Below are 22,839 nucleotides of genomic sequence, written 5' to 3' on the forward strand. Positions count from 1 at the left end.
GACAAAAGGGTCCCAAAGCAGTTGGGTGTGGTTGTGCTCCCATGCAGCAGCTGCTGATCAATACCTGGTGCCACTGCTCTGCTCAGAGTCACCTCCTCCCTTAAGAGCAAGTTTCTTGAACCCAGTGAGCCAGGAGAGACAAGAAGGAGTTGCATTTTGGCCTCTGAAGGAGAGGGGTTTCTTGAACCCAGTGAGCCAGGAGAGAAAAGGAGTTGCATTTTGGCCTCTGAAGGAGAGGCACTGGGGAGTGGTGGAAGGAGGAATTTTATTAAAGCACAGTGTGGCCAACATCCAGCTGTTACAGGAGGGTTCCTTAAGGGAGGGGAAGGGTTTCTACACCTGGGTGGCAAGGGCACCAGTAACAAGTCTCCTAAAGGGGAACAGAACTGCCTCATAACATAACTGAAGGTAGAGATTATTCAAGGCAGCAACTGTTCACAAATTCATAAAATAAAACTAGCAGCATTAGAGGTTGCTGGAGTTTTCTCTGTATGTGTCTTCTCCCTGAGAACATCAGCACCTGTACCTCCTTGCCAGCCTTGCAGCCTGTGATGGTTGCTGCCACAGCAGTGTCCCACTGCCTCGCCACCCGCCCAGCTCCCACCAACCCACCTTCCAAGGTGATGTCCACTTTGCTTCTCTGTCACACAGCAAAGTCCTAATGAACCTCTGTCCTGTTCACGAGGAAAAAAAAAACCCAAATGTTGGACTCCTTTTAATGGAGTTTTTTTCTCTCTTGGCAGATCTTGAGAACTTCAAAACCAGGACGAGAAGCACGGTGTCCGTCCGGCAGGGCCAGGGCATGGTGCTGCTGTGTGGGCCACCACCACATTCTGGAGGTAATTCAGACATCACCATGAGTCTTTCAGGTTTTTGATGTTCATGACTTGAAGGTTGTTCTTAAATCTATGATAACAAGCCTATAAAATTACTTGTAACCACAGCATCTAATGTTTATGGCTCCTGTAGTGTTGACTGTTCCCCAAAATGAGGTGCTGCCTGGGTGGATGGAGCTTGTCCCTCAACCCCTGCAGGTGGGTCTCATTGCCACATCTGATGAGGCAGCTGCCAAAGCTACATATTAAAAACCACTGAAGCTGGGTTGTGGATCAGCCACAAACTCATTTGCAGTCTGCAGGGCTTTGTTTCCGTGGTGGAGAAAGGAGGGAAGACTGGGAACGGAGATGCTTTGTCAGAAGCCTTTGCAGCATGAACACCTTGCATGGAGATGTGGTGGCTGCTGGTGGTTCATGGAAGTGGTGAGAAGTATTGTAGTATATTTATTCATGTGATTCAGGAGAAAGTTCTGGTGTGTATGTATGTATGTTTACACAAGGGCATTCCAGGCAGGTGCTGGCATCGTTTCCAGTTTGGGTTCAGTATGTGGGGAAGAGCATCTTAGGGTGACTGGGAGGTGAGTGGGATTCTGGTGTCCAGACAGGCAGGAAACTGAAGTGTAATTATTTCCCTCAATTATTTGGAGAGATGACTTCCCACATGACCGCTATGACCTACTCTATTCCAACTAGAAAATGAACTTATTTGTTGCCAGATCCACAATTAGCCTAAATTGATACTATTGCAATTTTGTAACTAAGCTGGGCTGGAGTTTTGCTGGTTGCTTTCTGGTTTGCATAGAAAGGATTTAGTGGAAGGTCAAATCCAGCTAATTTGGAGTGAGACCCTTGTTCTGCAGGAATTGGTGTTCTCTGTGGCAAGGTGTTCTTTTACTTTTCCTGAGGTTAGAAGTGAGGAGGAGTTTCCAAAGTCACAAGTGCAAAGTTAATGGATGTCAGTTGTGTGCATCGGGTTTCCTTTAGAGCTGCACATCTCCCAGGGCAGTCGAAGCTGTTTGGTCTCTGGCAGTCACTGCACAGTCACCACAGCCAGCTCCTGTTCCAGCTCTGGGCAGAGGAGGTTCACAGGAGAGTATCAGATACCCCTGGGAAGTAGCTGCCTGTCGGAAAGCCGCCGTGTTCCGTCCTTAGTTCCATCCCCAGGCAGTGTTTGCCAAGCAAAGCTGGGGAGATCAGTTCCTGCCCGTACCACAGGATCCTGCTGCTGGGCTGGAGCACTGCAAGTGTCATAGAATCACAGAACCCTAGGGGTTGGAAGGGACCTCGAAAGATCATCTAGTCCAACCCCCCTGCCAGAGCAGGGCCACCTAGAGTACATCGCTCAGGGACGCATCCAGGTAGGTTTTGAATGTCTCCAGTGAAGGAGACTCCACAGCCTCCCTGAAGTGTGTCATGTTGTTGTGCAATAGAGAAAATCATTCCCACTCTAAGTGAAAAATTACGTATCCTGTTGAACGTGGGAGTGGCATCATGACAGAGAAGATTCAACTGCTTAGTTTGGAATTGGCTTAGGACATCAAACCTGACTTCATCATCCTTGCAAAAAGTGCCCAGGGAGGTTTAATGACCAGTGCTGAGTGTGGGGCTGTCTGGGGTGGGGGGAAAAGTCAACTCTTCTTTTTTTTCTTAATTTTTACTTCAGTTTTTGTTCTGCATTGGAAAGAACATCTTAAGGAAATGTTTTTAAAGTGAGACCCTTCAGTCTGAGAGTAGCCATTGTTCTGATGATCAGGGGGTTCTCTGTCACTGTAAAAAGAAAAAAAAAAAAGAAAAGAAAGCAACATAGCTGATTCCTGAGGCCAGAGTTGAGGGCTGACCCTCTGCAGGTCTGAGATTCAGGCTCAAGAGTTTTTGCCCTTGGGGAAAACTTCCCAGGTGTCTGAGAAGAGCTTAGTGCTCGCGTTTCCCCTCTTGTGAGGTGGCTCAAGTGGCAAGGCTCAGAGCCCCCTTAACTGCAGAAGTGAAAAATAGAAGTAAATTAGAAGATAATTGTTTCCTGTCCACTGTTGTGTCATTGATCATCTTGGCCTCAAAACCAGGGGATTTTACTAAAAAATGTCACTCTGCATCCAGACCTTTATCCTTTCAAGTGTAGTTCACTCTATTTGCTACTTGGAAATGCAGATATTTAAAGAGCTGGGGGCTAAAAGTGAAATGACATTGGCCTACAAACATTAGTTGTTGAGGCTTTCTCTCTCTTTTTCTTTCCCTTCTCCTTAATGATGCCAAATAACAAGCTTCCTGCTGCTCAAATGTTGCGAGAAATTAATCCTGGAAATGAGTCCAAATGATTAACAGTTCTTTTCAGCACCATAAAATGGGCTGCATACAGCTTGCACAGAGCAATTTGGGCATCCTGTATATTGTCCCAATGTTTAGTTTTAGACCTAGTTGGAGATTCAGCATCTGAATCTAGGTTTCCTCCCCCCCCAGCTCGCCAAGATGAAAGTGAAAAGTGTATTTCCTGCAGTGTGGTTCCAGCAGGGAGTCACTGCTTTGGCAGGTCAGTGCATCCTGGTGTTACATCTTGTCAAGCAGCATAATGATGTGATTGCCTCCTATGATGAAGTGCTTGCTGAGTGCTGGAAATTTGGAAAATGAGTGTTCATCTGGAGCTCAGGAAGTCGCTGGACTGGAAACCAGAATAAATGCAAATCAAACGTTTGCTTCTGTTGTATTTTCTGCTCTAGGAGCAGTGGGTGCCTCAGCCCCCCCAGCCAGTTCTGCTGCACTTGTGGCTCCTTCTCTGTTAGAACTTTTCAATTCTTTTCCTTTTGTTTGTTTTTTTTTTTTTTTTGTTGCTTTCCCCATTTGTCCACTTACGTGCACTAAATCAGTGCAGCTCTATGGACCAAATAACATAGCAGTAAACATCAGCATGGAAACATGGCATTCAGGGCCATCTGATAGCATGATCAGCACCTGTAGGTATTTAAGGGGACAAGAAAGAACAGCAGAAGATCCTAAAAGTATGAATGTAGCTAAACTTTGGCTTTGGTTTTGTTGCCACACACGGGGCCCCATCGCAGCTGCCACCGCAGAGCCATCTGGGCAGTGCCCAGTCACTGAGCCCTAGTAGCTGGTTTGGAAAGGGGAGGAACATTAAATTATTTTCATTGGGGTTTTTTTGTGAGTCTAGTTAAGGGACCTCAGCGTGTCTTAGGTTGAGCTCTGTCATTTGGATTTTGCTTTACATTTTCAAAGCCCTGCTAAATCAATACGCTCTGCTGTCGCTCTTCAGGGACCTCCACCCATGGTGGCAGGGGGTGTTGCTAGCCAAAAAAATACCAAAACAACCTTTGGTTTGACCAAGGTCTTTCATTCCATTGTAGTTTTAAGGCTTTTTTTGCCTTTAGATGCGTTAAGAAACCATGAAGCATTTCAAAAATTAAAATAGAGTGTTTAATTGAGGCTGTTGGGTAAAGTGTTTTCCTTTTGAGAGGAGCTTTGCAGGGCAAGCAGGTTAGCTTTCCTTGGCTGTGGCTTTTCAGTATTGTTCATCAGATTTGGCAAGATGTGTTTTGAGAGATAAAGTTAGTAAAAAAACCAAAACAACAAAAACCCCAGAACAAACCAAAAATCTCTTCCAAAAAAATTATGCAAACACTTGGTTGTTTTTTCTCAGGGCCCTGAATATAAGTTGTGTTCCATGGGGAATATGCCTGGGAAGTATTTGGAGGTCACTGTTTTTTTAACTTGATCTCCAAACTTTAAAACCAAAATATTCCTTTGTGCCAAACAGTTCTTTTAAATTAAGTTTATGGGAACTGAGTAATTTAGCTGCCACTTCTACTGGATTTATTTGATAGTGAGGGCAGGGTGAGTTAATATTTTAACAACTACAGTTTTCAAATACCTTTTCAATATCCCTGGCATTTCACTGTGTGTCTAGTGATGAAAAAAAAGTCCTAGAAAGGTGCCCACGTGTCACCTGATGGGTTGGTAGCACACCCATAGACATGCAGAACAATCAAGTCTGTAACTCCCTCCCCCTCCCTTCTTTGGGAAGATAAATTAACTTCTCTTAGAATTTCTTTTACTCCCTCCGATTTTCTCTGGGTTTTTCTTTAGCAAGTTCTATATACACAATGTTCTCATGACATTTGCCTTCCTGCCCTGATGAGAAAACCCTCTAGAGTTAGAGATGGAGATTTCCAAGTCCTGTGAGAAATGCTGAATGTGCACAGAGAACTGGTGAAAATGTTCTCTCAATTACTGGATTATTGAAGTGTTGTGGTTTAGATAGCAAAGTGCATAGATATGCAAGTGGGAACCTGCTGATGTTTCTGCAGGACGTGTCTTCTCCTCCTGCCCACTTGCTTAGGGCCACTAATGACGTTCCTGGTGACCCAGAAACTGTACCTTCCCCACATGATTTCTAGTCCTGAACCTCAGTTCCCCAGACACTTTGTCCCTCAGCTCCTTGCTGCAGAGTCAGGCCACCATCCCAAGCATCTGGGAACCACAGCTCTTTGAGCAAAGGCAAGAGTTAAAGGAAAGTAAGTTTTCTGTCTCTCTGCAGTGCCCATGTTCTCAATGCACTTGTACAAGTCCATCTTCCCAAAGGGGAGGGGATTCATTGAAGCTCAATTGTTCAAATCTCTCTTTCCCATCTGATGCCATTACTCCTGTTGGAAGCACAGCTCTGCAGTCTGTGTCTGGGAGCTGAAATGTTGACAGAGAATTATTCTCACATCTTTTCACATAATGGATGTGTTCAGGTTTTCTCCTTCTCTCCTGCCTTTTTTTTCCCCCAGTAGCTAGAACTTTTAGTTCTGTTGCACAGCTTGATCAAGTAGAACTAACTAAATTTTAGCATTTGACAGAAGAGATGGCAATTCTGATTTCATCTCAATCTCAGCTTTTCATGCTGTACAGTAGGTAGCGAAGTGTGGACACCAGACATGTTTTCAGAAAGCACTTTGCTGATTACAGTGGTGCTAAAACCACTTCTGTGCTCTGCAGAGAAATGATTAGTACGTGCTTATTCGTCTGGTCAGTTTTTCTCTCCTTTTATTTATTTATATCTTTTTTAAAGCAATGATGGACACTTCGTGGGCTGGAAACGGTGCAAATGCTTTGGCTGTAATTGCGGCTGATGGCCTCTGTTCCATGATGGATGGTTTGAGGGGTGGCACAAATCATGTCTTGTCTTCTCTGGTGCTGATACAGCCCCCGCAGCATCCTACCAGGAGAAAGGGGAGAAAAGCTGGGAAAACTAAGCAGAGCAGTGCAAAAGGAAAGAGGCAGTTAGCAGGTATTTTCATGGCATCAGAGGATCAACATGTGGGGCTTTCAAGCCCCGAGCAGCACTGCTGGGCAGGGAGTGCAGTAGTATAGGGTCTTCTTCAGTTGCTGTCAAGTATTTGTGGCTTTTACTCCCCACCCTGTAGTGCCAAACCTAAAGTTGTTTCTCCCTCATTTGCAAACTGTCACAGTGCCTTTTCGTTTGTCACTTATGAGGAATTAATGCATTATTAATAAATGTCTACAGCCCTTGTGACAATAGGACCAAATATTTGTTACACTCTCCTTTGGTGCCCTTACAGTCAACATCAAGCAAAGTTTCTGTTAAAACTTTGGAAATGGGTCAACTTTGAAAGAAATAATGGGAAGGGAAGAAATTACTGTAGACATAGTGCATAGCCAGAGGCTAAGGACATTTCCACCTGCTGTCTACCTAAAAGCAGGGAATTATTTCCTTCTTCCCAGGCAGCATCAGCCTGGGTACCTGCTCGGCAAGGCTGATGTGGCAGTGGAAATGCAGCTGGTGTTTCTGCTGGATGAGGGGTTCAGAATGGCTTTGGGCAAGAGCCTTGAAGCACATCTTCCCCCAAGGGTTAAATCCATTTCTCAGCATCAGGTTTTTTTTTCTTATGGCACATTCCATATCCTACAAGTTCCATTACTTTTCTGTATTTATTAGGTGGAGAATGCTGCTTCTTTATTTGTTACACAGCAGGTGGCCTGGAACATTTTTTATCCCCACTCCTCTTCACTACAGTAGCCTTGATATTTGGCCATCATTTTGCTGCAGTTTCTTTCAATGTGGAAGCTCTGTGCCCAGTGTTTTTTAAAAATGTGCTTCTTGCACAACCCACATGCTCAGGACTGGGCAGTTGCTTCTTGCCAAGGTGCTGAGCTACCCCTGCCTTCTCCTTACAGGAGCATTAATAGTTTCCCCTCTTTCTCTCCTATTATAATGTAAGCCTTTGCTGCTTGATCAGATTTGGTTGCAATTAGTGAGAAGCTGATTTAAAGAGGAGTATCTCACAGATGGGTGGGCAACGTGGTTGTAAAAGTTCCATTTCTCTAGGAAACCAAGCAAAAAATCTGCTAAGCTGGTTGCAAGTTGGTTCAACTATTTGTCAAAAATGCTGCAAGGTCATTGAGCAGCCTTTCATGGGTCACCCCATAGGTCAGAGCAGAAATATGAGTAGGGAAGCTGTCTCTTGGGGCTGGGAAAGACAAAGGAAGAGGCAGAGAAATATTCTGGATTAGCACTAGTCAGTGGTGCTTTGCACAGGTTTGAGTGTGGCGATGGCAGTGAGGTTGTGTTGGCAGACATGGTTACCAGGAGGTGTTGCAGACCCTCTGGTTTGCTGAGCAGGAGTTAAAGCATGTTGTGGATGGGTGGTTCTCCTTGCAGGATGTGGGGAATGGTGGAGGGGGAGGCTTGATTTCCAAGCAAGAAGGAAAATGCTGTTCCCCACGAGCTGGGGGCTCAGCAGCTCACAGATCTTACCTGGAACAGCAAAATATGAAGGTCAGGCAGGATTTTTCTAGGCACTGCTTTTTGGAGGAGGAAACAGGATGCATATTGGAGGTGTGTGGGAGATGCAGGGGAGGAGAGCAAGCAGTGCAGCATCAAAACTACCTGAATCTCTTCTGAGTTCCCCCTCTTGGTAGTGACTGCCACTCACACATCCCCATACAGTACTCAAAGTCTCATGGCCAAAGAAGTGTCAACATATAAAAAGTGCCTTCCAGAACATAAGCTGTTGAGCTCCAAAAGCCTCCAAGTGACTTATCTCAGGCCAAGCACCAGAAAATATCTTCCCCAAGCCTGCCAGTTCCTGGTCCCTTGCAGCATAGTTCCCAGGAGAGGTTCCCACCCAGAGTGAGGATCCCAGGAGCTGCAGCCACGTTTGAGCAGCCTGGAGATGTTCCTCCTTGACAGCCCCAAACTCACTCCAGTGACCTCTCTGCAGAGCAGATGGGTGAGTCAGACCTGAGGCTCCCTCCCTTGCTGCAGGAGAGTGCAGTTCTTCTGCATCTTGTTCCACATGTTGAAGATTATCACAGCTCAGCAAAAAATGGTTTCATTAAGCTTAAAATCAGACCTATGGAACTCTCATTTAAATAAGAAGTGATTGAGAGTTGTAACTTTCACTTAAAGTGCATCTCCCATCATTTATTTTTTTATACTATGCCACAGTCACTGTTTAATTTATTAAAAGCAAGAACTAAAAAGCTGCTCAGCAGACAGAAATGGATTAGATTAAAATTAATCTGACATAATCCTTTCTCTGGAACTGCTGATTCAGTGCATGCACAAGTATATCAACATATTTGAGGATAAGGGAGAAGGATAAAGCATAATATGGGAATGCTTTGGCCTGGTATTTCTGACAGCACAGAACATGCAGTGTGGTTTTAATTGAGGAATTCATAAATATTTCCAACAGCACAAGTGCCAAACTCATTTTAGTTTTACACTTAATGTAGGCACCTGAGTGTGTCTGCTTGATCTGACTCATTTCAGCAGGGGTGGGTTGTGTGAGCAGGAGTTACAAAGCAGGGCTGCATCCAAGCGCAGACTTTGGCACAGGTATTCAGACCCAGATTTTGAACTGGCATATGTCACTTGTCACCTTCAGTGTCAGCACAGCTGCAGGCTTCCTCCCAACCACCTTCACTACCTGTTTGTGCCCCAACTGGGCTGCCACGGGCAGTGAGGGGGATGGTTGGGAGGCTCAACTCCCCAGTAAAGACCTTGAAAATACCAAAATATTAAGGAACATGACATTAATGGATTTTTTATTTATCAGTGACAGCTTGTGACACACTTAAAAAGAAAACATCTGCAAGCTAGTCATGTGGCTTATTCCCCTGTTCAGTTGCAGTCACCACTAAATGAAGATTGAAATGATATTGAAAGGGGGAAGAGCTGGCCAGGGCTGGCCAAAGATGAGATCTGTCATCTGACAGCAGTCAGTCGATAGGCATTTATCCAAAGTTGTAACATCTTGTGATCTCTTTTATACCATAAATTAGAGATCTGAGTCTTGCTCCCAGGCTCTGCTCACCCTCCTAGCCCAGCTTCAGCTGCCCTTTGCAGACAGAGCTCTCAGAAGCCAGCGGGGAGACTGATTTACCCATCTTGACATGGTCATAGCAGAAGGGGTGTTGTTGACACAAGCACAGTTTTCTGTGTCTGCAGTTGTGCAATCAATTTCCAGGCCCCATGGAGAGGCTCATGCTGCTGGTGGCAGTCGATGGTTGTGGCCACAGGAGCACTCCTTCCTGAGGAGGTGGTAATTCCTTGTTGGGAAATAAAGGGAGGTATTGCTTTGGGCATTTTCTGTGACCCAATACTTATGTCTAGATGTGCACCCATGATGCTGGCTTTCAGCTGGTAGAGATCAGAACACTGGTTTTCCATCAAATATGTGAACAGAATGTTTTTTCCTATGTACTAGAGGGAAGTGCCACAGCACCTGTAGCTGAGATCTCTCCTAAAGGATCTGTCACCCTGCAGGGCTTGGCCAGGTGGTTTAGCCTTGGAGTTGATTATAGTATTAATTCACTGCAGTAAGAAAATTCTTCACAACCAACTTGCCTTTTTTTATTATAATTTTTTTTTTTAAAGGTTTGATCTAATCTCTTATAGCTACAGTAAGAGGCTGATCAAAGGTAGTGAAAGCTGGTATTAAAGGATTAACTAGGTCACATTGAAATATGTTTTAAAACAAGCCCAGGGACCTTTAGCTTTACTGAAGCAAGTGCACAGGAAAAAAGAAAACTAAAAAAAATTAGGTTAACTCTCTCTGACTCTAAGCAGAAAACAAACTGAGGGATTAAATCAGTGAGTCATTCCTTGAGGTGATCCATGTAGCACTTTATGTAGAACAAGTCTGGAAAACAGAAGCAGTGATTGAACCTCACACAGCAAAAACACAGTGCAAAAACAGAACAGAAATCAGATTGAACCTCACACAGCAAAAACACAGTGCAGAATTAAAATCCACTGTAAGCATCACTTATGCATGTGCCCAGCTTGCAGTGTGTTTGTTCTCATTTGATGTTTGCCCATAAGTAATTAGCAGCTTCAGTGCAGCCCCTCTTTATCCTTTTTCTGGCCAATCTCTCTCCTTTCCATTTGCTACTGTGACAGCATCTGCCACAGAGGTGCTTTGACTGACCCTCCTGACAGAGCCTGGTCCAAAAGCAACTGGGTCTTTAAGTTTAAACCAGAGGGGCATGAAACTGAGTGCCATTGAATCTCATCCTGGGCAAGGTCCACCAGGTTCCGTAGACACCAAACCTGGTTCCCCAAAGATGTCATAAACCTTTTTGATAAATACAGATTGGTTTGGTTTGTGGCTTTTCTTTTTCAGGCAAGACCAGTCTGAACTGTACATTTCTTTATGACATTTTATGAAGTTTGTCAGATTTAAAAAAAAAAAAAGGTGTAGTTTCTTCCAAGCCTGATCAGTGGGTGAGCTGGGGGGTGGGGGAGGTGTCTGCTGCCCATCAGAGGGGTTTGGAACAGGTTTGTGTATTTATTTAGCTGTAGCAAATACAACAGCCTGGCACTCTCCATCTCCTATTATTTTCCATTCAGTCATAGATAAAGGCTGCTGTTGATTTTTCTCCCTGAGGGAACTTCAGGTTAGAAATTAGTCACACCCCCCCCCTCAGCACAGAGCAGCAGTCAGGAACGTTCCCGGTGAGACGGCAGCCGAGCCAGGCATCGACTGGGGTGGGAGCTGCTGGGGAGAGATAAGCCAGGTCAATTGTGTGCAGCCATCAAATGTTTAACTGTTTTAGAGATACAGAAAAATGGAGATGGAGCAGATACAGCTGATTATTGATTAGGCTTCAGGTAACGAAGACCTCTCACCTTTTTAATTACCCATACGTGAAGGTCTACGTACTGAGTGTGGAGTCACGGGGCTGGGAAGGAACCACAGCCCTGCAAGCCTCTCACAGTCCTGTGAGAGATTCCTTGGCTGATTTGTACATTTTCCTCATTCTTACACTCTTCCACATGCCATCAGTCTGTACGTTTGCATTGCTCATGAGAACATTCAGAGCAGCAGAGTGCGACAGGTAGCGTTGGAAGTGGCGTGTGTTGCTTGTGTTTCTGTCCGTGGAGGTAGACATGTCTCCAGATTTTCTGTCACATAAACTAGCACTGACAAGCACATGGGCATAGTCACATAGACAAGAATAATCATCCCTCACCCAAGAAGAAAGGAGCCACTTGCAGCTTCTGTTGGGACACAGTTGGAAGATGTCAGTGGAACAGGGCAGTCCTGCTGCTCCACCCTGTTCGACCTTCTCAGAGGTTGTTCTCTGTCACTGTTGGAGGTTTGTGAGAAAAAAGTTGAAGAACCTCAGAGATGTCATCACAATCATGCCTCAGGTTGGAAAGATGACCTCTCAAAAGTCTGTTCACTGCCTTCCATGACTTCATGGCTTCATGAGGATTCTCATCATCCCCATATTGCCACTGACAACAGTGACTAATGGCACTTCCATGCTATTCCAAGTTAAACTCTGTAAACCAACTCACTAGGATTAGCAAAGATGAAGGGTACATTCTTTTTTTTCTGTCCCACCTCACAGGGACAGCACATTTCTTTATGGGCAGAAGGCTGACAGGCTGACTGCTGAATAACTGCATTGTCAGGTTTAGCACCAATCAGGGTTCATCCAAGAACATATTATTAACTTTAGATTAAACTTATTTCATTATTCATTATTCTTTTCATTAAAACTTGCATTTGAGGCACAGAAGTTGTGGTGTGATGTAGCTGGATTGGCCCTGTGTGATGGAGAGGGCAGAGCAGAGTCAAGGGGAGAATTAACAAGTGTTGTTTGTATCTAGGTTGATTCCTTTAAATTATTTGGCAGTTAGTTAGGAAGATTAAAATTTGACCCAGATTGCTAGCAGGTCAATGAAATTACCTGAAGACCCACCAAAAAAAAAAAGGTGTAGCTTTACTATTAAAATAAAATGGCAAGAGAAAAATGGTCAGAAATTCCAGCAATCCCAGTCCAATTGCCAGCAGACAACTGGTGTGGGTGAAGAGGAACCTCAGGGGTTTGGGAAGGGCCACGTACATGGTACATTGTGCCAGGGATTTGTCTTTCCCTGATATTCCTCTTTCCTCTTCCCCAGTAGACTCTCAGGGTGTTGAGGTGCATGGAGCCTCCTTCCCAGCTCCTGTCACGTTATTCATGGGGCTATGGATGGTGATTGCTTAATCAAATCACAGTGAAATTTGAAATTATGAACATCTCCTGCAAGCAGCAGCAAGGTGAGAATTCACAATGAATTCACAGGACACTCCTCAGATAATCAGTTACACTTTATCATGACATAAATTTACCCTAACCATCCAAACAGCCTGTTAGGGCCACTTAAGAGGAATGTGAACAGCAAGGAATGCAATCAGAGCAAAAATCCAATCTACAAATGATTCACCAAAAATCAGTCTTTTATGAAGTTTATACAAACAATGCTATTGACAGAGATGTTACCCACTCAAAAGCACAATCAGGTTTCCCTCTCCCTCTGGTTGCAGTGCCATAGCTGAGGGCTGAAGGGAATAAACAGCTTCTCTCCAAGGAAAACTTCCCATGACTTCATTATTTCCTAGTTTCATATTGGTTTCTTGTCATGTGTAATGAAACCTGGTTTTTTGTGCATCAAGATTTTCAGGAAATGCTGAAAATCTTTTGTTTCACACTGAAAAACAGTTCCTGCCCATCCAGCTTGAGTGACATAGTAGGTGATAATACATAAAGTATGGGCATCACTGAAGAGTGAATTAATGTCTGTGACTTTCAGTAATGCCTATAAAAATAAGTGTGTTGTACCATGCTGTTTTTATTTAAAATGATAAGCTATCCTCAGTTATTGGCTAATACTAATTTAAAAATCCCATTCTTCTATTCAGCTTTATGGTTACCATCATCTTGATGTTTTAATGGCTTTTCCCATAATACCCACAGAGACCTTTTTAAATGGCAGCCCTGACTTTATGGAAGAGACTTTAAAATTAAAAATATAATCCAAATAAGAGCTTCTTGTACTAAAAAACAAAGGCAAAACTGTGTGTGTGTCAGAAGGCAGAAGACCAGAGAGCATAATTTTGACAAACCATATGGTCTAATTATAATAATTACCCATGGTAGAATTTCTGTGCAGTTTTCAGTAACATTTTTTTCACCACGTGCTGTCATTTAGAGAAAATGTAAGATTTACAGTGCCTCTAGCTTTGTTTCTTCTCTTGAGCAGAGGGTATTCTGGGGGCAGCACAGGAGAGGCTCACACTTTAATAGACTTTAGCATCGAATGCTTTAGAAAAAGGAGGAGATGTGAATGTGATCAGGAAGAGCAGACCCTGGAGGGCCATGTGCTTTGCTCAGCAAAGAAAACCCAGGCAAAAACTGCAGCAAGACAAAGTGATGCAAGTTTCCCTGCTGGCAGCAGCTCCAAAAAACCAAACATTTTGGTTTTTTGGAGGAAAAAAAGCTTGTCTGCACTCTGGTAATAAAATGTAAAGGTGTGTCTTAAATATCCAAGATCTATATTCAAGTGCTTGAATAATTTATTCCCTTTTTAATTGCTAGCATTGCTGATGACTGCTGGGTGCTCTGAATTCTGTTAAATTGTGGTATTTAGCTGTGCAATAGTGGCAAAAGGCCTTGGGTTCTATTTGTAAATATTCATTGATATTTTGGTGGGGTCCAGGGTTTGTGTTGGTACACTTGGCTCTGAAACCCAGAGGTGGTCCAAGCATCAGGGTTCACTGTAGCTTGTGTGGGAGCAACTGGTGGGAGATGGTCTCTGAAAGGGATAAAAGAGTGAAAAAAAGGCACCTGGCTGCTTTTTTGGTATTGTTGCCATGCACACTTAAGTGAAGGGGCTTTGCAAATAGCAGCTGGAGTCAAAAGGCTGTGGGTGAAGCTTTGAATCAAGCCCATTGCTGTCTGATGTTGCTTAGCTGGATGTTTGAGGTGTGCAGCCTGCCTGCCACGTCCTGCCTGTCGTGTTCTCCTGCCAATCACTCACCCAGGGACATAAATATGAGTGGTGAGTATACTCTGAGGATGAGGCTAAGTTACCTCTTTGTGACTGAGCTTCTCCTGAAAGCCTCTGTTGCAGTGGCAGTGGAGGGAGCACGGAGAAGCAGTTGATGTTCTGCTGGTGGGCAGTGGGGTTTCCTGCCACGGTCTCATCTGGGAGCAATTGGCAGCTCTGCGTGTTTGTGCCTATCACTTCCACCAAAGTCAAACCAAGCTTCTGCTGACACTCCTGTGTGCTCCCCACCTTTGCCTCCACTGCTCTTCACAAGTCCAAATTATCCATGGGCTCGTTTGCAGTAAGTGAGTGGTATTGGCTAATTTAGGAAACTCTTTCCTGTCTCTGTTGTCTTTTCTCTGGACCAGGAGAGCAATTACGTGGCAACTTGTTACCTAATGGGCAGAAGCTTGAATTCTTTTGGCAAAAAGAAATCCACTTTCCTTCTTCTAGCATGTGTCCATGGTGATGGTGTGGGTATTTCAAGAACACGTCAGTATGGATTTGTGAAAAAATACTCTTCATGTAGTTGGTAGTGCAAGAAAAGATGGATGGTTGAGTGTCTTCTATCTGGTGATAGCTTAATCCAGGGTGATAGACCCTCTGTTCCAAAAATGTCCAAGTGACTTCTCCATCCTCCTGTCCTTCCTGATAACCATCACAGAAATGAAGATTTGCCACCCAAAAATCTTCATTCTGATCTATCATGGAAATCTAGGCCATGAGGACACTAAGGAAAAGGGTAGTGTCTAAGTAGTGGATAACCAGGCAGGTGCTCCATGGCTGGCAGTGGGGTGACATTGAGCAGAGTTTCTGCTTGTCCTTAAAACCAGCAAGTATGGGTCATGAATCTTTGCATATTCTGTGTTTGAGAGACCTACTTGAATGTGCTTTAAAGAGGAAATTAAAAGCGTTGTAAATTAGGCAACATTACATGAAAAGGGCCCTGAATTAGAAAGGAGAAGTTTGTAATAAATTCTGCAAGGATGTGGAGTCTAATGTGTAATTAGAGAACCACAAATTGCCCGTTGCTGCTCCTTCTTTGTGCTGAAAGGCTCCGTGTCTGCAGCTCCAGTAGGTGTTGGAATCCCAGTCACCAGGAGCCATCTCAGGCTGCACTTCACGTGCCTGTTTACACAGTCGTTACAAATTGCCTGTGAGATGTGAACTGTCTGTCACTGCCAGAGCAATTAGCATGTGAAACCTTATCAAAAGAAATTCTTCAAGTTTGAAAAGCCATAAATATTGCACTAGGATCTGTAAAGAAATCAAAGTGAGTTTGAGATAGTATTTATTTACATGTTGCTACACAAGCAAACACACTTCTAGATGCTCCAGCCTGCCTTGCTCCCTGAGCTCTGGGTTCCCTTAGTCCTGTGTTATTTGAGAGAGAGCAACAATTACCCAGTTGTTTTAAATACTACATAGCAAGAATGGACTGCTCCTAATACCTAGTTCTGTGTAATTCAAGCAGTTGTATTTGTCTGGGCAGTGTTTTATTGTAGCTAAATTAATGGAGTCTGCAGATGGCTGTTGGGGAGGTTTTGCTGGTTTGCAGTCCAGAAACAAGTCTCTTTCAGTCGTCCCTGTGGGGGGTTCCTCTGCATCTAGGAATCCCAGAGCATCCCCATTTGGGGATCTCTTGTCTCAGGCCCCTTTACTATCACACAGCTTTATCTTTGCCATCTGCCCACCTGTGCCCTGCTTACCCAGGGTTCCCAGCCTGCCACTCAGCTCCCAGGACTCAAATATTCCAGGGTCTTAACTGAGGCAGAGGCTAGAAAAGCTGTGACAACCATTAGAAGGTTGGAAAGCCTGTCTTGAAAATGAAGGCAGAAGGGCCCTTGATGGCTCTCAGCAGTGCCGAGGCAAGAACTCTTTAAGCTGAAGGCATCATTAGCCCAGAAGCACAGAGCTATAGACTAGGATGAAAATATTTAACCTGGAAATTAGAGGGTTCTTAGCAATTGAAGTAAAACCAACTTACAAGAGAGAAGCAGGAGCCAAGAACCTTGCTGCTTCTGGGGTCTATTTATAAATGGAACTGAGGAACCTCCTGGGGAAGGCTGGGGTGGGACAGGGATTGTTGATCCAGAGAGACCCTCCCAGTTTGGTGTTTTTCTGAGGAACCTCTGGCCCTCTCACCATTCCACTGCCAGTGCAAACTGATGTGGTATTGCAGAGCTCAGGGGGCTTTGGTGGAAACCTGCTGTGGGAGGATTCACTCAAATTTAAATGCCTCTGTGTGTTCCAGGGCAGTGATGTTGATTGGCCTATTGCTGGATGCTTCTGGAGGAACAAGATAATTGTTCACCCAGAGTACATTTAAAAAAAAACCAAACTTAACTACTTGCTGAAAATAATAAGCCAGCTGAGAAGCTGTACCTTGTTTGCTCTGAGCATCCTCTTGACATCAGCATGAGGTTGCTTATAATTAGATGCACATGTGTAAATATGATGATTAGATATTCCCACATAAACATAATTACCATCTCTTCCTAAAAGTCTTGGCAGGCATTTTATAATCCTGTTAAAAATAAATAAATAAAGACCAACAATCTGCATTCAGCTTCTTATAAATGTAAACAGTGGGACATGAGGGCAGAATAGATTTTTCCAAAGTACCTAATGGCAGTTGAGGTCAATTACAGTTATGACTCATTAGAGTATTAAGCTAAGAATACACTTTTTAGTATAATTAGTGCTCCCTTACAAAACTGCAGTGATCTTGTATTCACTTGAATTCTTCAAGCATTTTCAGGGTGTTTGGGCATTAGTCTTAGGCAAATATAATGGGGTTATATTGCATTAACCTCACAAATTCTGCAACCACTTGCAGCATCTCTCTCGCTTATGTTTTTTTATTGCTCAAGTAACTTCCAAAGATGCCCCATAAAACACAGAGCACTAACTAATTAGTTAGAGGATTACAGCTGCTTAATTCAGTGTTTGTTTTTTTGCTGATTCAGAAATTCCAAGGGAATAAAACATACAGTGTGTGGTAACTCAGCTTGGCAGATCCTCCTCCGGACCTGTCTTTTAAGTCACGAGTCAGGCTGAAATGTTCATGGCAAGAAGGTGTGGTCCTTGTAAAATGCCTTCTATTCTGGATTGGAAGAACTTGAAGGAGCAACAAGAATATTAGATCTAAGTGCAGGCTCAAAAGGAGCACAGCTGGAACTATATGTATGTGTGTGTCACAACAAAGATGAGAAGTTGCAAAATGTTAGCTTTTTTCCTTGTTTCAGGGGCTGGGATATATCCAATTTCCCTTACCAAGGGGACAAAACCTTTTCCAGGGCTCCAGCTCTGACTTGGGATGGAGCCCAGCACCAGACTGTGCCCCTGTGTCCTGTCACTAACTCTGGTGGTACCTTGTGCTTCCAGAGCTCACCTATGCGTGGATCTTCAACGAGTACCCGACCTTCGTACACCAGGACAACCGCCGCTTCGTTTCCCAGGAGACTGGGAACTTGTACATTGCCAAGGTGGAAGCTTCAGACGTGGGCAACTACACGTGTGTGGTGACCAACACGGTCACCAACAGCAGGGTCCTGGGTCCCCCCACCCCACTCATCCTCAGGAACGATGGTAAGACTGGGAAAGGGGGGAGTGGGGGCTGGAGTTGAGAGTTGGTTTTGTTGTCTTTGCCTGGCTGTCACCCAGAAGTTCAGGAGTGGCCCCAAACAGTCATATCAAAGTACAGGGGGAGATTTTCCCCTTCCCAGACATGCAGTGAGGCTGGACACCTCTGCTTTAGCAGTGGTTCCAAGTCAGGGACACTGGTGGGGTTTATGATGTTGTGGCCAAGGTTGCTCTTCCCACTGCTGGAACAACTCTCAGTATCAGGCAATAATTCTAAAACAAAAACCCAGTGACACTTGGCCAAAGACAGGAAGTTAAATAGATTTTAGAGTTGGGATGTACTAGTTTTGCTCATTTGATGCAGCCCAGAAGTGAACAAAAGCACTTTGTTGTTTCGGTAACTGTTAGCTCAGGCTGTATTTCCCAGCAGAATTAGTGCTATTTTTAGCAGTCTGTGGAATAATACAAAAAAGTGAGAAGAAACCAAAAGAGGATTTCTAAATTTATCCAGGCAATTGATTTGTATTGTCACCAGTTTTGAGTAGATAAGAAAAATAAATGTGTGTGTTCGTTTGCAATTAAAATTAATTAAAAATTATCTGTTTAAAGGATAACAGATAGGACATTTGTTCCAGAAATAGAAAGGCATTATTAGAAACCTCTTCCAGAAGAGGATCCATTGTCACCTAGTGGTATTTGACCAAAATTCCCTGTCTGTAAAATAAGGGCTCATTGCTGCCAGTCTCCTGCCTGAGCTCCCCCTCACATTGACATGATTCCTGTGGACAGGGTGTTAGGAAGTGGGAAAGCTCCCTGGTTAGGCTGGGAGGGGTGAAGGCTCTTCCAGGGCTGTGCTGGATCTGCTCTCCATTCCAGGGCAGGCTGCATTGCTAGAACAGTGGCAGTAAATCCATCCCTCAGAGCCCAGGGTAAAGCACCTATTATATGAAAGATAAAGAGGAATATTTACATTTGCTCTCCCTTTCACATTGTGTAAGTGCAAGTCTATATAGTTTTCTAGATTTCCCAAGGTTTGGTTTCAGCCTGGGTTCTGCAAGGGTGGGTGTTAGTCCTGACACTACCAGCTGGTACCTCGTGTTATGGAGAAAGGGCTCTCTGAGCTGGTTTTATGTTGGGGAATAGAATAAACAGCTAAATGTAAATGGCACAGAAGAATGAGGATGATCCTAAAGCCTGAAGTAAAGTGTCCATTAGGATTGTAGGAATGTGCTGCAGCTCAGAAGAACGAGGATTTACATTTGAAGGCCAGAAAAGCCTGGAAGTTTGCTGAGGGCTCTGGGCAGGAAGAGAGGAGGAAAGGGAATAACACACAACACTGTCTTCTTCTTTGAATAAACCCATGTTGATCATCTGGCTGCCCCATCCCCATCACAGCCATGTCTCTGCCCCCTTCACCCCCAGAAGTGCCATGGTTACCTGGGGGTGCCATCCCCACAGCACCTTTGGGACACTCTGGGGTCCCAGACCCCAGCCAAAGCCTGTTAGGAGCACCCAGGTGGGGAGAGCTGTCACTCTTGCAGTACTTCTTTTCTTTAAAACGTATTCCAGATTTTTAATATCAGAATTATAACAGTAATAGTGGGAAAGAACTGAAACAGTCCTGGACTAAAATTGCCATCAGCAGCAGCTGTATGGGCCAATTAAACTTTAGCATTTCACAGGTGTTGTCAGGAAATGCATATCATCTCCTCAGACAAATTAGCTTGCCTCTGAATTCCTGGCACTTGCATCTAAAAGCATATTTTAAAGCCTTGAAATTGGAGGGGAAATACAAAAGCCTCTGAAATGCAAAGACACAGAGCATCTGATGTGCCACGACACTGGGAACGTTCTCCAAGCTACAAACCCAGTGTCTGGCTTAGTCTTTTATTTTCTTGCCCATCCCTTCCACCTGCACAGCTAAGTCAGACGTTACATCACCCAGGAACACCAGGGCAAATAAGGACAGACTGCTTGGAAATGGTCTTGGATTTGGCATGGAGATACCACAACTGCACTGATGTTTCTCCTATAAAGTGGAGATGGCAGGACTCACAGCTTACCTCCATATATGTCCTGGGGCCCTATCCTGTCCCAGCCCAGTGCTTTGCCACCCCTGGGATTAGAGCTCTTCAGTCCCAGGCTGAGGTAAAGAAACAGGAACAATAAGTGGATGAGTGAAGAGAAGGCAAAAAAAGCCATTTTTCCTCCCGTTCATTCCTGTCTCCTGCTCTGTCAGGTGAATAACTTATTAATAACACATTCTCCTTAATTTCCCAAATAGCCTGTTAGTGTCACACGATACTTTACAGCCTGTTTTGCCTAAGGGGATCAAATTCCTTCTTCAGCAGGGGAGGAGGCACAGTAGAAGGAACTGTCCTCATGGATTTGGGCTGTTGAGGACTGGTTTGTAGCTGGACTGTCCCAGGGCAGGCAGCTTCTTGGGCCAGCTCCCTTTCTTTCTCCCCTGTTATTTGGCCACTGTGACATCTCTCACCCTCCAGCTGACTGCTGACAGAGCTTGTGGAGTGGTTTTGGGGAGGACTGCATCCCCACTGCCTGGACTGAGGTGGGACAGGCACCAAGGAGCTCTTCAGGGTGAGTCTTTTGGGTAACTCTCCAGCCTGAAAGCCAGCATCTGAAAAGCCAGCACCTTTCCAAGGTGAGGCAGCTGTCTGAATCTGGACAGGCTTTTATGAGAAGCATGTTCTCAAAAGCTCTTCCCCTGCCAAATTTACAGTCTTCATTGCAGAACAAGGAAATTCTCTTCAGGGTAAAGATCTCAAGAAGTTCTGGTATCAGCAAAAGGGTGCTGCTGCTCCCAGATGTTCCCAGCCAGCCTTGCCTTTGGCCACCACTGGGCAGTAGCTGTTCTTGCCTTGGCTGAATCTTGCCCAGCAAACTTTAGCACAGAGTCTGGAGAAATGTAAGCAAGATTGCAAAGATCTGGCAAGTCATGATAGGGTGAACAGAGAGGATTTGACCATGATGTTAACTGTAACTGGCACCTCCAGCCCTTCAGGGCTGCATTGTGAGTGTGCAGAAGGCCGAGGAGTGGTGTGCCCCTTCTTTCATGTTTGTGCAATGTGTAAATGCTGGAGTGTTGATACAGTCTCAAGGGTTTCCTGCTGTGTGTGCTGGCCCATGACATAACTATGGAGTGTTCCTGTTGGTAATAAATGCATTTCATTTGGATGCCTGGAGCTGTGGAGCAGCTATTCTTTGTATAATGTAGCAACAATTGCTTATCTGCAATTAATGGGTTGGGAGCAAAATGATGTAACCTGCTGTTGCACCAGAACAGGTGATACAAAGGTCAGAAGTAAAGGTAGACTTGCTGTAAGCCTCAAACTGAGCACTTTCAGCTTTAAAAACTCTGTGTCAAAAATAAAGAGAAAAGGCTTTTCTCGGATCCTCTTTGCAAAGCAAGGGGGCAGAAAGCAGCACTGCAGTCACAGGCCACCATGAGCAGCCCTGGCTTACCTGGATACCTCTGAGGACACGTGCTGCCTCATCTCTGGATTTGTGGTGCTGTGTCCTTGCTGTGTTTGTGCCTGCTGGTGGCCTTGCTCTGCTCCAGCACAGCTCCCAGCAGGCAGCCCGGGCGCTCCCGCCTGCCCCGTGCTTGGCCACTCTCCAGGCAGCAGCCGGGGCTTCAACTGCTGGTAGTCACTATTGGTGAAGTGATAGGTGCTGGTTTTAAGACAGCACAGTGACTAGGAATGTAGCCATTTATCATCAATATAATGGCCTTTTTATGTGCACAAATTTTTAAACACAATTTCATAAAGAGGCTGCCACGATGCGTGAGTTACTGGGAGAGTAAAAATAAAGAAATTAGCCAAAGAGTATATGATCTCTGTGCATCTAAATCCTTGAAGGTAATAGAAGCCTTGATTAGCTCCAGTGCTTTTAAAACTTTTTCTAATGCCTAGTTGTTCCACATTTCATTTTCCAGAAGGTGGTGAACCTCCCTTCTTATTGCTTTCCTTATTTCACAAGTTACCTGCAAAAATCCTGAATATTCAAAAGCAAAAAGTAACAGAGCCATGAAGGAATTTTAATCTTTGGCAGATGGTGTGGAGCACTGGTTCAGATTTTTCCTCTGGCAATAAATGGGAAAAGAGCCCACACTACACGGCTGTTAGAAACAGGCCATGTTTAAAATGAATGGATTAATTGGGCAAGTAATGATGTATAGAGCAGCTCTGTGTTAGCACGGGACCGCTTGCGAATTTAGTGCAAAAATTCAACCAAGCTTTAAGCACCTATTTTATGTTCACAGGGGTGATGGGAGAGTATGAGCCAAAAATAGAAGTGCAGTTCCCAGAAACAGTTCCATCTGCAAAAGGAACAACGGTGAAACTGGAGTGCTTTGCCTTGGGGAAGTAAGTTTTGATCCATGATGATGACTCCTCCAGCTCCTCACATTCGTAGAGCTGTATTGTAGAGTCTGTAAGACTTGCTAATCCTTCACCTTCCTCAGCAGGAGTTACTTGTAGCAAAGGACTTGGGGAGCATTGCCTTTGATCACCAAAAGCATAAACTCCCGAGGAAGAGAGAAGGTGTAACTTGACTTCTAAAGATGTGTTTGTGCTTCTCCTGTTTTGAGGTCTCATGCGACACTTCAAACGCATCCATTGTTTCCAGAGTAAACACTGGCAACCCTTCCAAAATCAAATTGTGGGATTGGTAGGGAAATGGATCTGCTGTCACAGCACAGCCCCAAATCCAGCTTTGTCAAAACAGCATTTCCATTATATAGTCTTCTGTTTTTAAGACTGTGTGAGCCATACAACCTCGGTATACATATATATATACACATTACCTGGTCCAGATCCTGTGCCAGATTCTTCAGACTGACCATGTCTTCATCATCCTCAAACCTGAAGTAGTGCTAAGCTGATCAAACAAGAACTTTTCAGGATGAGACCTATTGCTTTTTCTGTGAGCCTTACTTTGCTTTATTTACTTATTTAGCCCAGTTCCTACGATCAGCTGGAGGAGAGCAGATGGGAAACAGATCCCCAGAAAAGCCAAGAGACACAGATCAAGTGGACTTCTTGAAATCCCAAATTT

General features: G+C 44.4%; 1 protein-coding gene across 1 annotated transcript in view; it reads left to right on the forward strand.

Annotated features, from left to right (window-relative positions):
- Positions 1-22,839, forward strand: part of CNTN4 (contactin 4) — a 107,229-nt gene that overhangs the window by 17,572 nt on the left and 66,818 nt on the right. Inside the window, 5 exon segments of the mRNA XM_010003347.1 lie at positions 744-839; positions 17,563-17,766; positions 22,046-22,148; positions 22,741-22,835; positions 22,838-22,839. The exon segment at positions 22,838-22,839 is cut by the window's right edge and continues 82 nt beyond it. Coding sequence (XP_010001649.1) covers positions 744-839; positions 17,563-17,766; positions 22,046-22,148; positions 22,741-22,835; positions 22,838-22,839 — 500 coding nt within the window.

Source organism: Chaetura pelagica, unplaced genomic scaffold, assembly GCF_000747805.2.
Source record: "Chaetura pelagica isolate M959 unplaced genomic scaffold, ChaPel_1.0 scaffold328, whole genome shotgun sequence".
Lineage (NCBI taxonomy): Eukaryota > Metazoa > Chordata > Aves > Apodiformes > Apodidae > Chaetura > Chaetura pelagica.